Raw genomic sequence first — 15,432 nt, 5'->3', positions numbered from 1 at the left:
GCGCGCGTGTTTTAGTGGTAGTGATGGTGGTGGTGAGGCCAAATATACATTATCACAACTCTTCAATCCATCAATGGTAGCTTCTCCATTTCCAATTAGATCCAAATAGTTAGCTATACATGTGTACTGTTCACGCACTGACTAAAACAATTCGATAGTTTCTCTACAAAAATTACCAAAATGAAGGAAACTTTTTTTTTTTCAATTTCATTTATGAAGAAAATGTTTGCATACAGACAAATGTATTTGCAAAATAACACGAGTTGAATATATTACCCAACCCAACTCACCAAACAACTCTTTCCAAGTTGTTCCTAGAAAATAATAATGTTCATTCTCAAGTTTCACCCACTGCTCAATCAAGATTTACTACAAGAAATATAGGAAAAAGGACATCGTTGTAGCTCCTAGGTACGACAGAATTACTTACGTGATGAGCGCTTCCCATTCAAAAAAATTTTCTTCGTTAATTGGTCCCGCAATTATGCCTTCGGGCGGATTTAATGTTAATTCTGAAATTCATGGCAAAAATAAAAAGAAATCAAGACAGTTCAACAACAATAACATGTAAAAATGTCTACGCAAAATTATACATTAAGTGTCAAATAACATAACATCCCAATATGTATCCCTGGGTATTGTAGAAGAATCAATATTCCTCTTACGTTTATATTCTGCCATCAGCCTCCGTAATGCCGACCCTGCCATTTTCACATTTGTTTAACACCTGCCCACTCACCACATCTGTTTTTTTTATCACTGTCGTGATTTGTTTTCACTGTATGACAGCGACTTTTCTTAACAAAACAACGAAATGGCTAAGATGCAGTATTTGTCTCTGACGATATACTATCTTTGATGCGTACACTCTCTCATCTTTGTACTTGAATGTTTGCGCGGTGCTGCTGTGTTTATGCACGTGTGTTACAGAAAGTGTAAACTGCATGAGTAAAAATGCTTGTGTTGTTCGAAACGCCGGCAGGATATGCCATATTCAAGGTGTGTGTTACGTTACTAAATGATTATTTCTTTGAGGAAAAGAATAAAATAGTGTTATTAATCGGCTTTAATAATACGCTTTGTGTAATAGTCGTTTTTTTTAATGAAAAGAAGCATATTGAATAGGTTATGTATTCGTGTCGTGTGACGATATGGCGTTACTTTCGTAATACGTATTCATTGGTGCTTGTATTAACCATGTGTGCTGTCTGTTAATTGCCACACTTCGACTTAACACCGTTTTTGCAATGAGTTTTACTGCTGAAGAAAACTAACAGTATACTCGTGTGTGAATTAAGGGAAATTATAGTCATTTTTCATTTACGTGCGCATGTAATTCCTTTGGGAATGATACGTGAGGCATTTTTTTTCGCATCCTTGATCTTTCCCAGTGCCTCTTCAAGTTTATGTAGTTTCTTACTGGCTTGTCAAATTAATCTGCGGTATTATTCTTCATCGCTTGTTGTATTTACAGCAACAACTTCCAAATTTCGGCCTATGCCGTTTGTAATAATGAAGTAACCATTATAAATGAAGATAAGTTTTGAATTTTATTAATATAGTGTATACCCTATCGTGTTCGGCTAATAAATAATACAGTGGTTAAGAAAAAATAAAATTTCACTCTTACCGCCTTTACTTAGTTTTTCACTACTTTTCATGAATTGAGATTTTTAAATGCCACAGTGGTTTATCTGCTGTATGTTTATATTTCATCTCCCGTAATTGCGTTACTAATAAGATGATACACGCACAAACAAGAAGGAAAAATCATTTTAAGTGCGTAGCTCTAGATTACCTTCAAAATATGTGCCATTTATGACTTTTGCTTTAAAATCTCTAATCGCCCGTGATTATGTAGAAAAAATGGCATTCTTGTGTCTCAAAAGCTGCTGCTGATGTAGCATGTCTCACACAAGCAAAGGCACACAGTCCTTGCCTTATTCTTAATTCCCATTGCAGTTGATAATTTTTGGTGTTGTTTACCTGAGCATATTTCTGTAATTTGCATTTTGTTATTGGTAGCCCTAATGGAGGCTGACATCTTGAAAAGACAAGCTGTTTTGACTGCATCCTTAAAAAATCATTTCTTTTTTCAAGAGAAGTTCAAGAAAACATGTTATCTTTGTGTTGAAATTCTCTCTACTGCATACAACAAATGTTTTAAGATCAGCTAGTTTCATTGTTCATGGTCATATATTCAGCAGTAAAAATAAAATAAGAGTTCACTTAGGTGAGGGAGAGTGTGTTGTTTTATTCCATTTTTGCTATGTTGGAGCTAATACAAATGTTATCATATAGACCACTGTAAGTGTACATAAAACATTTCATATTTCCAGCTGCTAGATGAGAAGAAACTGTCAGAAACAGAAAATCTTTATCAAGATTTTGAAACTCCTGAAGCAGCTAGCAAGGTGTAAGTATGAGTGTTACACATATCTTAACTCTGGTAGTCTGTGGCAGCCCTGTACATCATGACTTCTTGTAATCTGTCTCTTTTTTTTCCCACCAGAGTGAAGTTGAAACATTTTGAGAAGTTCTCAGATACAACAGAAGCACTTGCTGCCACGACAGCTGCGGTAGAAGGCAAACTTTGTAAACCACTGAAGAAAACATTAAAGAAAATAATTTCAAAAGATGTGCAAGATCAACTTCTTGTGGCTGATGCCAAGCTGGGAAATGCCATCAAGGATAAACTCCAGCTGTCATGTGTTTCAAACACCGCTGTTCAGGAACTTATACGCTGCATCAGATCACAGATGGATGGATTGATAGCAGGATTACCAAAAAAGGAAATGGCTGCCATGGCCCTTGGTCTTGCTCACAGGTATGTGTTTACCTGACTAGCTTGCTCATAGGGAAACAGTAAAAGCCTTGTTCAGGACCAATGTCATATTTACGTGTCTCATGCAGAGAAATGTTGTCATCTCTCGGCGTGACATGATGGGAATGAGTGGGGGTGTTTTAGATACATTACTACGCTGCCAACGAGAGAGTAGCAGACAGTGCGTTTCGAAGGAATATTGCCGTGTTCACCTGTCGATAAACCACATCCTCTGAAATCTTAACATATTCAGAAGAAACAACCAGATACTTTGACAATCATGATTATTAATTTGATTTAAGCTGTGCTGTTAGGTGCCAACCCAACCACAACCTTGTAATTTGCAACATTTTGGAAGAAACAGTGAAATGTTTATGACAGTAAAGAGTTGTAATTCAATTGCTTATCATTTCAGTAACAGCATTATAAGCTGTGTTGTTAGGTGACAATCTTGTAATCTGTAAAATATTCGGCAACAAAGCAAGCCAAATACAGGCAACAACAACAATTTTTAATTTAGTTTTTGCAAGTGAAACTGTCACATTCCAACACCTTGGGATCATCTTAGGTTGATCTGTCATCTGAACAAGGTTTTCTTGAGCTTTCATTTTCATTGGCGTCACCTATCCAGACCAAACTCTCACTTTCCAACTAACCTAGACCTTCTGCTGAGCTACAGATCAGTCTGTCACCACAATGAGATTTATAGCTTTCACATTCTTTGGCTGGGTCAGCTCACAACTGTACTGTCACATTCCAACTTCATTACAGCCTCATAATTGGCTTCCTTAGAATACTGTAAAAGCGATGTTTTGTCTATAACCATAGTTGATGCTTGCAGACACATCATCAGTTTTACAGTATTCTGTGGAAGTCAAGTCATAGAAGCTGCCCACTGAAGGGATCATGTTCATTGAGTTCACCTCCTCAACATCAGTTAAATCTGAAGGTGACATATTGAGTCACTGAAACTGGTTGCAGTACAATAAAATGGCATTAGGGAAGCATCCAATTTCAACCGTCTGCTTTGACACGTGACGTCATCAGTGTGGCAGAAACGCCTACTTCCAATGTATACAAACTGGCGATGATATCATCACTCCATATACATCCCAACAAACACAAACAGTAATAAAAGTGACACGAGAATGTCTCACTCCAACAATAAAATGAAACTAATGCGACAACTGCGGGAAATTGGGGGTTTAGGGTGGGGACAAGCTAAACTCAACTTACGACATAATGTTACAGCCACAAAACCAACAGGAATCTTACACTTCACTCGACCTATATAGCTCAAACCAAGGCCACGATACCAAGAAACCAACATTTGCATTTCCGAAAAGCGGAATTGGACATCTCTCTTGACATATATAGCTTAAACAAAGCCTTTGATACCAAAAAGGCAACACCTACAACTCCAAAAAATGGAATCGAACGTTTCCCTTGACCTATATAGTTCAAATTTAGCTCTTGATACCTACCAGTAAACCACAAATAAAGAAAAAACCACAACCACAAACTTGACACATCTACATAACTCACAAAACACCACCAAAACCAAAATCCCAACAACTCAAAAAACCCCATGTTTAACAGATCAATTAAAACACAACAGAAATACCATAAATGTAAAACAGACAAAACATCAGAATTACTACAGAATAAAACAAAAACTACTTACCAATAAAAGCCTCTGACAAAATTCAATTGCCGGCCGCTGCGGCTGAGTGGTTCTAGGCGCTTCAGTCCGGAATCGCGCGACTGCTACGGTCGCAGGTTCGAATCTTGCGTTGGACATGGATGTGTGTGACGTCCTTAGGTTACTTAGGTTTAAGTAGTTCTAAGTTCTAGGGGACTGATGACCTCAGATGTTAGTCCCATAGTGTTCATGCTGGCTGGGAAGAGGGCGCCCCCCCCCCCCCCCCCCCACACACACACAGAACCATGTCTAGCAAAAACACCACACACATAAACAAAAGGGAAGTAAACATAACTCACTGAAAATATAGTAAACGCTCACAAATCCATATTACTGTACTGACTACACAGACTCAAATAACCCCACGTTACCACAGTGATAACCAAGACTCAAATGAACTCAATACCACATGTTAGACTCAACATGTCAGTATCCACTACCAGTGTGTGCCATCAAATACAACAACATGAGATCTACAAACACGAACCTAATAAAAAACAAAGCGCCATTGTGACATCACACGCCACAACACTATTACACCATGGGTCGAAGTAAAGGATAGAGTTGAATGCTTCTAATGACCCTATAAAATAACATCAAAACAGTGGCTGTAGGCATTGTATTTTATTATGTAAGTGAATGGCTGAACTCCTGGACATGGACAGACGTAACAAAAACTTTCGGTGAATTGTTTCACTTGTTTAATTAGGAAACTAACTTTAGATATTCCTGCAGAGACATGCATAGATGTGTATAATAGTCCTGTATCGCTGACATCAGACTGTTTTACTGTCACTTATTGTGCCCTGCTCTACAGGAGATTGATTCTACAGAGATGATGTGAAACTATTTGTCCTTGAGATCTAGAAGCCTATATTTACACCTTGTTTCCTGACTTCTGGGTGGTGCAGTGGTTAGCACACTGGACTCGCATTCGGGAGGACGACGGTTCAATCCCGTCTCCGGCCATCCTGATTTAGGTTTTTCGTGATTTCCCTAAATCGTTTCAGGCAAATGCCGGGATGGTTCCTTTGAAAGGGCACGGCCGATTTCCTTCCCAATCCTTCCCTAACCCGAGCTTGCGCTCCGTCTCTAATGACCTCGTTGTCGACGGGACGTTAAACACTAACCACCACCACCTGACTTCTGGATGACATTAAATACATATCCACACTGTCACTTAGTGGCCAAAATACAGGTCTTATAGAATATAAGGCCAGCTTTGTGATGTGGTTCGAGATTATTAGCAAATATAACTCTTATCTTTCTTAACATGGTGAGTTTGTCTGATCTGTGAGAATGTTTGCAAATGGTGCTGTTATATATTTAAAAAAATTAAGACTCCAGAAATAAGTAGTGACTTGCAGGAAGATCTGCAGAGGGTTGATGCTTGATGTACAGACTTACAATTGACTCTCAGTGTAAAGAAATTTTGGAAAAACTGATGTTCTTTTTGTTGCTTTTATTTTATTAAATTACAATCGCATGAGTGTTCCACAAATCCTGTAACTTGTTTTGACAAGCAAAACATTATCTTCAGACTAAAAACATGTGCTGCAAACGATGATGTGACTTCCCTTTAAATTGCATTTAGGGAAAGTTCTGTCACTGTTAGCATCACGTGGTTTTAGTCTGAAGTCGATTTAAAGTTCTAAATTTGCATGTTTTACTGTTGGTGCAGCTTCTGCTGCATAATGTTTCATTGGTTGTATCAGTACCCATTTGTATTGTGATATATTGTGAAATTTCGAACTTTAGTGAGTGAAGCAATAAACAAGTACCGTTATCGTTAAACTACATTCTGCTCTTTTAAAAACAATTATGTGGGAAATAGGTTAGTTACAGAATTTTCAGATGTTTTCAAAACTATGTTATTGTTAAATTAGCAGTACAAGTGTTTTGGATACTTAATTTAGTTTATAGCAAATCAGCTTTTGTGATTCACAGTCCAGCCTTTGTATGCATCCCCCTGAATTTCGTTGTATATCTTTGCAAATAAGCATGCATTTTAGAGAATTTTTGGAAGGTACCACTGTCTTTTGCATGATCTATGAGCAGTTTGTAACAAATCGGCAGTTGTGATTTAGCTACTGTAGCGGATTTTCTAATACATTGTGTTACATCAAGTTTTTCCTTAAAGACATGTTGCCCTATATATTATCTGCATTTATCAAAAATTAACTCTGTTTTCAAGTTTGCTAACAACTATAATTAACCTCAAAACGTTTTATAGGAAACTAGTAATTTTTATCACAGGTTTTTGTGTTGTCTTAATAGAAATCTCGTTTTGCTTTATCTATCAATTGTTATAGGGAGTTAGCAACTTAAAATATAATCAGGAGGTTTAATTTAAAGTTATTTGTTCACTGCCTTGTCGTACATGGGACCAAGCAAAATGCAGTCCCACTGTGAATGCTGTTCTCAAACACGGAATGAGTTAGTTGACGTTCATAAGCAGCTGGAAATCACCCTGAGTACTGTCAAATGATTGACAGCTATTGACAGCTGTTGCGAATCGGTGTGTTGGAAGAGCTCCTGAGAGTCATGTACAGTACCTGTGATACCTATACCAGGAGCACATCAAGTTCTATCCTCTTCTGTGGATTCTGTCTCCTCTGCAGAAAGTACAGGGTCTGTCATTACCTGTCCACTTGGCTATGAGTGGCATGTCAGTGGGTAATCTAAGCATCCTGTACAGGGTGGACAGGGGCCAGGGAGGACTCAGGGTGTTGTACCGATCCCCCTAACCAACAAGTCAGAGCTGTCTTTCACTGAAATTGATACAGTGGGATTCACTTCACCTGTTGGGGGAACCTGTTTTGTCCGATGTCAGGAGGCGGCAAACGCAAAAGTGTAGGGCTCTATTAATTGCCGGCAGTTCAAACATATGACGAGTGATGGTACCCTGTAGGGAAATGGCAGTAAGGGACAGGAAAGGACACAAGGTCCACTTAGTGTGTATGCCTGGGGTCTCATCCATCAATTGAGGGGACGGGGTACAATCAGTTGCAGACTGTGGCACACAGTGGAACAAATGATGCAGTTGTCTGGGCTCTGAGGTCATTCATGGGTCATCCCAGCAACTGGCAGAGAAGGTTGAGAAGGCTACCCTTGTGCATGGAGTTTCAATGAAACTCACAATTTGCAGCATTGTCCTCAGAACTAATCGTGGCCCTTTGGTTCTGAGTTGAGTGGAAGGACTGAAACAGAGCCTTTGAAGGTTCTGTGACAAGCTAGGCTGCAACTTCCGGGACTTGTGTCAAAGGGTATAGAACTGTAGGGCCCTCCTAAGTAGGTTGGCTGTGCACTACATATCAGAGGCTGCTATTCACGTAGCTGATTGTGTGTGAGGTGCACACAAGGGTTATTCAGATTAGGCGACTCTCCATCCAATCCAGAAAGGTAAATGGGAAATGGAGGTGGTGTATTTGTTGCAATAGACAAGAAACTCAAATCCTAGATAGAAATTGAAGTTGCATGTGAAATTGTTTGGATCCTTCTATTGCCCAAGACTCATTCCCAGATGTAATCGAAAACATTGGAGAAAACCTCAGTTCACTTATACCTAAGTTCCCTAATCATACTGTAATCTTCGGTGAACACTATAATTATCCAACAATTAATTGGGAAAATTACAGGTTTGTCATTGGAGGGTGTGATAAAACATCATGTGAAACTTTACTGAGTGCCTTGTCTGAAAACTGCCTAGAAAGGTAGTTAGGAACCCTACTCATTATATATTGGATCTAATCACAACAAATCGACCTGACCTCTTTGAGGATGTACACATTGAAACTGGTATCAGTGACCATAAAGTGGTTGTGGCAACAATGATTACCACAGTACAAAGGACAAATAAAACAAGCAGAAAGATATATTTTCATTAAACTAGATAAAAAATCAGTAGTATCATATCTCAGTGAGGAAACTGAAACTTTCAGCATAGGTCAGGAGCATGTAGGGGAACTCTGGCTCAAGTTTAAAAGATAAGTTGACCACATACTGGATAGATGTGTACCCAGTAGAACAGATCATAATGGGAGGGAACCACCATGGTATACATCACTGTAAAGAAACAGATTACTACGTAATAGGTGTAAAACAAAATATAGGGCCATGGAGAGGCTGAATGAAACACATTTGGCTATCATGAGAGCAATGCGTGATGCCTTCATTGGCCGCTGTAGCAGAATATTGTCAAGTGATCTTTCTCAGAAAACAATAACCTATCGAACAAAAAACTGTATCATGCTCTTACAAAAAGGCACAGATCACACCCGTCTACAAGAAGTGTAGTAGAAGTGATCCACAAAACTACTGTCCAATATCCTTGACATCAGTTTGTTGTAGAAATCTGAAAACATATTCTGAGCTCAAACATAATGAAGTATCTTGAACGGAATGACCTCCTCAATGCCGACCAGCATGGCTTTTGAAAACATTTATCATGTGAAACCCAACTTGTACTTCTCTCACATGACATACTGAAAGCTTTATATCAGTGCATCCAGGTAGATGCAATATTTTTTGATTTCTGAAAAGCATTTGACTCAGTAGTGCACCTACACTCACTGTCAAAAGTACGATCATAAGGTGCTTCAAGTGAATTTTGTGGTTGGATTGATGACTTTTTGGTGGGGAGGACATAGCATGTTATCTCAGATGCAGAGTCATCCTAAGATGTAGAAGTAACTTCGGGTGTACCTCAGGGAAGTGTGTTGGGACCCTCACTGTTCAGATAATGCAGTTAACTATAATGAAGTATTGTCAGAGAGAAACTGCATAAATATTGTCGTATCGTGATAAGATTTCAATGTGGTGCAGAGATTAGCAACTTGCTTTAAATCTTTAGAAATATAAAATTGTCCACTTCAGATAACGAAAATACATAGTATCCTATGACTATAATATCAGTGAGTCAATGAATTGCCCAACTCATACAAACACTGGGGTGTAACCCTTTGTAGTGATATGAAATGGAATGATCACATAGGTTCAGTCATGGGTAAAGCAGGTGATAGACTTTGGTTCATTGGTAGAACTCTGGGAAAGTGCAATTGTTATACAAATGAGATTACTCTCAAATCACTCATTTGATTGGTTCTAGAGTATTGTTCTAGTATGTGGGACCTGTAACAGATTGGGCTAACAGGGTATATTGAATGTATACAGAGAAGGGCAGCACAAATGGTCACAGAGTGTCTCAGTGATACTGAAGGATCTGAACTGACAGGCTCTTGAAAATAGATGTAAACCATCCCAAGAAAGCCTGTTAACAATGTTTCAAGAACCAGCTTTAAAGGATGATTCTAGGAATATACTGCAACCCCCCTACGTATTCCTCACATACGGATCTTGAGGATATGATTAGAATAATTACTGCATGCACAGAGGCATTCAGTCAATCATTCTTCTCGTGCTGCATATGTGAATGGAACAGTAAGATACCCTAATAATTGATACAATAGGGATGCACCTTCTGCCATGCACCTCACGGTGGTTTGCAGAATATAGATGTAGATGTGTAGGTACATAAATAGATGGAAAGACCCATTGCTGTTAGAGCACATTATTGGCAACAAATAATTGTAAATGGTTGTTGTTGTTTTTGTTGTGGCCTTCAGTTCAGAGAGTGGCTTGATGCAGCTCTCCATGCTACTCCTGCATCCTGTGCAAGCCTCTTCATCTCCAAACAACTACTGCAATCAACATACTTCTGAATATTCTTGGTGTATTCACCTCTTGGTCTCCCTCCATGGTTTTTACACTCCACACTTCCCTCCAGAACTAAATTGCTGATCACTTGATGCCTTAGAACATGTCCTACCAACCAATCCCTTCTTCTAGTCAAGTCGTGCCACAGATTCCACTCCTCCTCAGTTCTATTCAGTGCATCCTCATTAGTTATGTGATCTACCCATCTACTCTTCAGCATTCTTCTGTAGCACCACATTTTGAAAGCTTGTATTCTTTTCTTGTCTACACTGTTTATCATCCATGTTTCACTTCCATATAGGGTTACACTCCATACAAATACTTTCAGAAAAGACTTACTGACACTTAAATCTATACTCGAAGTTAACAAATTTATCTTCTTTAGAAACGTTTTCCTTGCTATAGCCAGTCTACATTTTAAAGCCTCTCTACTTTGACCATCATCAATTGCTTTGCTTCCCATATAGCAAAACTCATTTACTACTCTAAGTGTCTCATTTCTTAATCTAATTCCCTCAGCATCACCTGATTTAATTTGACTACATTCTATTATCCTTGTTTTGCTTTTGTTGATGATCATCTTATATCCTCCTTTCAAGACTGTGTCCACTCCATTCAGCTGCTCTTGGAGTTCCTTTACTTTCTCTGACAGGGTTACTATGTCGTCTTATTTTTATTTCTTATCCGTGGATTTTAATTCCTACTCCAAATTTTTCTTTTGTTTCCTTTATTACTCCCTCAATATTCAGATTAAATAGCATTGGAGACAGGCTGCAACCATGCCTCAGTTCCTTCTCAACCTTTCATGTCCCTCGACTCTTACAACTTCCATCTGGTTTCTGTACAAATTGTAAATAACCTTTCGCTGCTGTATTTTACACCTGTCACCTTCAGAATTTGAAAGAGAGTATTCCAGTCAACATTGTCAAAAGCTGTTTCTAAGTCTGCAGATGCTAGAAACACAGGTTTCCCTTTCCTAAACCTATCTTCTAAGATAAGTCAAAGGGACAGTATTGTCTCGCATGTTCCAACATTTCTACAGAATCCAAACTGATCTTCCCCGAAGTCAGCTTCTACCAGTTTTTCCATTCATCTGAAAATAATTATTGTTAGAATTTTGCAACCATAACTTATTAAATTGATAGTTTGTTAATTTTCACACCTGTCAACACCTGCTTTCTTTGGGACTGGAATTATTATATTCTTCTTGAAGTCTGAAGGTATTTTGCATGTCTCATACATTTTTTGTCATGACTGGCTCTCCCAAGGCTATCAGTAGTTATAATGCAATGTTGTCTACTCCTGGGGCCTTGTTTCGACTTAGGTCTTTCAGTGCTCTGTCAAATACTTCACACAATATCATATCTCCCATTTCCTCTTCATCAACATCGTCTTCCATTTCCATAATATTGCCCTCAAGTACATTGCCTTGTATAGGCTCTCAATATATTCCTTCCACCTTTTTGCTTTCACTTCTTTTCTTAGGATTGATTTTCCAGCTGAGCTCTTGATATTCATACTGGTGGTTCTCTTTTTTGCCATAAGTTTTTGTTTTTAATTTTCCTGTAGGCAATATTTATCTTACTTCTAGTGATATCTGGTTATACATCCTTACATTTGTCCTCTAGCCATCCTGCTTACTCGTTTCGCACTTCCTGTCGATCTAATTTTTGAGATGTTTGCATTCATTTTCTCCTGGTTCATTTACTGCATTTTTATATTTTCTTCTTTCATCAATTAAATTCAATATCTCTTCTGTCACCCAAGGATTTCTACTAGCCCTCGTCTTTTTACCTACTTGTTCCTCTTGTGACGTTTGCCTGCTTTATTTGTTCGTTGATAGTGTCGATGTAGTTGCACAATTTTGTTTCACAGTTCTTTACTTTCAGTTCACGACCCCCTATATTACACAGTTATACGACCAGTTCACTATTGGTTAACTGTTGATAAACCTCATCAATAATGTGCAGGCAAACATCGGCATACTGCTACAACAGTTTGCTGTTGAACATCTATGAGCAGTAAATACCTAACCACACATTTCACTATTTCTCAAATAAATCGAACAGACACTGTAATTGTTTTAACACATGGCCCGTTTATGTTAGACTAATTCCACTGTTCAGTTAATGCATTGTTGTTATTCTAACTGATACAGACTTCATGTCTGAAAATAGGCCGTGGACTGACTGTCTCGAGACCAAAAATCGGGCCTTTACATATTCTCACAATAATAAACACTGAGACTATACAGTGTTCAATGTTTAATTTACAGAAATTACAGTTAAAACATAATGCATTCAATTAAGTGAATACATTGAAAAATGCCTTCTTTCTAACAGCTTCTTCTACCACAAAGGTGAAGTTGAATTATTTGTTTAAATAATGAAATTAACAGATTTAGTTATGCAAACAATACTATTGACAAACCTGGTAATTATTTTGGAATTAAGGGCTGGCTTTGCTAATATGCTTTCAAATGCACCCAAATAAATACTTAACGAGTGCTAGTGTTTTGTCTTCCAAATGTTTATAACATAATGTATATTTGTTTACAAGTCAGCAATAGAATCTAAGCCACAAAACAATTACTGATTTCACCCTATAACAAAAGATATTGACTAGGAATAGTCAAAATAAATTAGAAAATTGATTACATACACACAACTAGCACAAAAACAGATCTGGTGCTACAGTCTTTAAGGCTGAGGACCAACCTTTCTGTTTTATGGAAATGCAGATTATACTCATGTATGTTAAAGGTAATTAGACAAAATGAAAATAAAATAAATTTAAGGAGGTAGATGGCAAAACAAGAGAGGAAGTGAAGAGATCCCAGCTTGCTTTGTCACTCTGCTGCCTTCACTATATCATCTCTCAAAGCTACCCATTCTTCTTCCACTTTATTTCTTTCCCCTGTTCTTGTCAACCATTCCCTAATGCTCTCTCTGAAACTGTCTACGACACCTCTGGTTCTTTCGGTTTATCCAAGTCCCATCCTTAAATTCCTACTTTTTTTGCAGTTTCTTCAGTTTGAATCTGCAGTTCATAACCAATAAATTGTGATCAGAGTCCACATCTGCCCCTGGAAATGTCTTACAATTTAAAATCTGGTTCATATACCTCTGTCTTACCATTACATAATCTATCTGAAACCTTCCAGTGTCTCGAGGCCTCTTCCACATATACAACCTTCTCTCATGATTCTTAAACAAAGTGTTAACTATGATTTAGTTATGCTCTGTGCAAAATTCTACCAGGCGGATTCCTCTTTCATTCCTTACCTCCAGTCCACATTCACCTACTACTTTTCCTTCTCTTCCTTCTTCTACAATCAAATTCCAGTCCCCCTTGATTATTAAATAGTTGTCTCCCTTAACTATCTGAATAATTTCTTTTATCACATCGTACATTTCTTCAGTCTCTTCAGCATCTGTGGAGCTAGTTGGCATATAAACTTGTACTACTGTGATAGGTTTGGGCCTCGTGTCTATCTTGGCCACTATAATGCATTCACTATGCTGTTCGTAGTAGCTTATCTGCAATTCTAGTTTTTTATTCATTATTAAACATATTCCTGCATTACTGTTATTTGATTTTGTAGTTATGACCCTGTATTCACCCGACCAGAAGTCTTGTTCCTCCTGCCACCAAATTTCACTAATTCCCACTGTATCTAACTTTAACCTCCATTTCCCTTTTTAAATTTTGTGACCTACCTGTCTGATTAAGGGATCTGACATTCCACGGTCCGATCCGTAGAGTGCCAGTTTTGTTTGTCCTAAGAACGACATCCTCCTGAGTAGTGCCCGCGTGGAGATCTGAATGGGGGACTGTTTTACCTCCAGAATATTTTATCCAAGAGGACGCCATCATCATTTAACCATACCAGAAAGTGCCAGACAGATTCATTATAAGAGTTTGTGGATAATGTTAATTCATCTATGAAAGAAATGGCTTTCAAAGCATCCGTTCAGTCAATCGTTGAGTATTGCTTTTTTTTCATACTGGAACCTTTACCAAGCAAAATTAATAGAGGAATTAGAGAATATCCACGGGAGCATGTTTCGTCATTGTTTCGTTTAGTAAACATGAGAGCTTGAGTTGCTGCCAAAGAAGTGTTTTATATAGTGGGGAGGTTGATTGGTAAATTTCCAAGAGTGTATGTTCTATGAAGAGTCAGCTGACATATTCCTTCTTCCTACATACATATTGCAAATTTGCCATGACTGAAAATTCAGAGACATTAACTTATGTAGAGGCTTACCAGCAGTAGCTTTCGTGCACCATTCACAACTGAAACACAAAAATGCGAAAATAATAGTGCAACCAGAAGTACCTTCCACCTCACGACATAAGTTGTCTTCTTTGAGTGTAGATGTAGATGAAGAGAGCAGTAGTTCGCCCAGAGTCAGACCTTATAATCAGGCTTGTGTATGGTTTACATGGATTGGCTGTAACTGCATTCAGTTCTAATTTGCCTATTGGAAATGTTGGTAGTGTTTTAACATGATTTTTTTTTTTTTAGTGTTAAGAAACATGTAATTATTACACATTGATCATATGTTGTGTGCCTGGTATAAATACAGCTGTAGCTTTTGAAGTGTAAACAACATTAATCTTTTGGTAGAGTACAGGTTGTAGTGACATTGTAAAAATCCACCACATATTAATTAATGACCTATATGACACTTTGGAATCAACATATGTCCAGGATTGGAATTTTTTGGATTAAAAATTTACCTTGTTCTCAAATGGAGTTACTTAAAAATTGTGCACCGTATTCCACTATGTTGCTAGTAATTGTGAATCAGCTTGGTGCGGGTATTCTGTGTTGTATTCTTTATTAATGCTAGGATTTTTGTTTATGCGTATATGTAAATTAATTTCTCTGCCACAGTGTGTTTGCAGCATTTTGTACTCTTGTACTGCCAAACATGTGTTACTATTTTATGTAACATAGCTTTTCTGTTTTTCAGCCTTTCTCGGTACAAATTGAAATTCAGTCCAGATAAAATTGATACTATGATTGTGCAGGCAGTGTGTCTGTTAGATGACCTTGATAAGGAACTAAATAATTACGTAATGCGTACCCGTGAATGGTATGGATGGCACTTTCCAGAACTTGGAAAGATAATTACTGACAATGTTGCCTTTGTCAAAACCATCAAACTGATTGGTAAGTTTTCAG

General features: G+C 37.9%; 2 protein-coding genes and 1 non-coding gene across 5 annotated transcripts in view; 2 read left to right on the top strand and 1 right to left on the bottom strand.

Moving 5' to 3' along the window:
• LOC124612320 (ubiquitin-conjugating enzyme E2 G2) overlaps positions 1–827 on the bottom strand; it is a 44,280-nt gene extending 43,453 nt beyond the window's left edge. For all 3 annotated transcript variants that reach the window (XM_047140452.1, XM_047140451.1, XM_047140453.1), the window contains exons 1-2: positions 666–827; positions 431–512 (exon numbers count right to left, since the gene is read on the bottom strand). In XM_047140452.1, the coding sequence (XP_046996408.1) occupies positions 431–512; positions 666–708 (125 nt within the window). In that variant the 5' untranslated portion in view covers positions 709–827. The remainder of the gene's footprint in view (positions 1–430; positions 513–665) is intronic.
• A 22-nt stretch (positions 828–849) lies between these two features.
• The window catches only part of LOC124612319 (nucleolar protein 58), a 73,596-nt gene continuing 59,013 nt past the window's right edge, over positions 850–15,432 (top strand). The window contains exons 1-4 of the mRNA XM_047140450.1: positions 850–999; positions 2,340–2,416; positions 2,513–2,827; positions 15,221–15,420. Coding sequence (XP_046996406.1) covers positions 955–999; positions 2,340–2,416; positions 2,513–2,827; positions 15,221–15,420 — 637 coding nt within the window. The 5' untranslated portion in view covers positions 850–954. The remainder of the gene's footprint in view (positions 1,000–2,339; positions 2,417–2,512; positions 2,828–15,220; positions 15,421–15,432) is intronic.
• Positions 5,420–5,495, top strand: Trnaa-cgc. The gene has a single exon. It is a non-coding gene; the product is annotated as a tRNA-Ala (tRNA).

This window comes from Schistocerca americana, chromosome 4 (assembly GCF_021461395.2).
Source record: "Schistocerca americana isolate TAMUIC-IGC-003095 chromosome 4, iqSchAmer2.1, whole genome shotgun sequence".
NCBI classification, from domain to species: Eukaryota; Metazoa; Arthropoda; class Insecta; order Orthoptera; family Acrididae; genus Schistocerca; species Schistocerca americana.
Note: the sequence above shows the minus strand (reverse complement) of the source record. Positions and strands in the feature narration are given on the sequence as shown.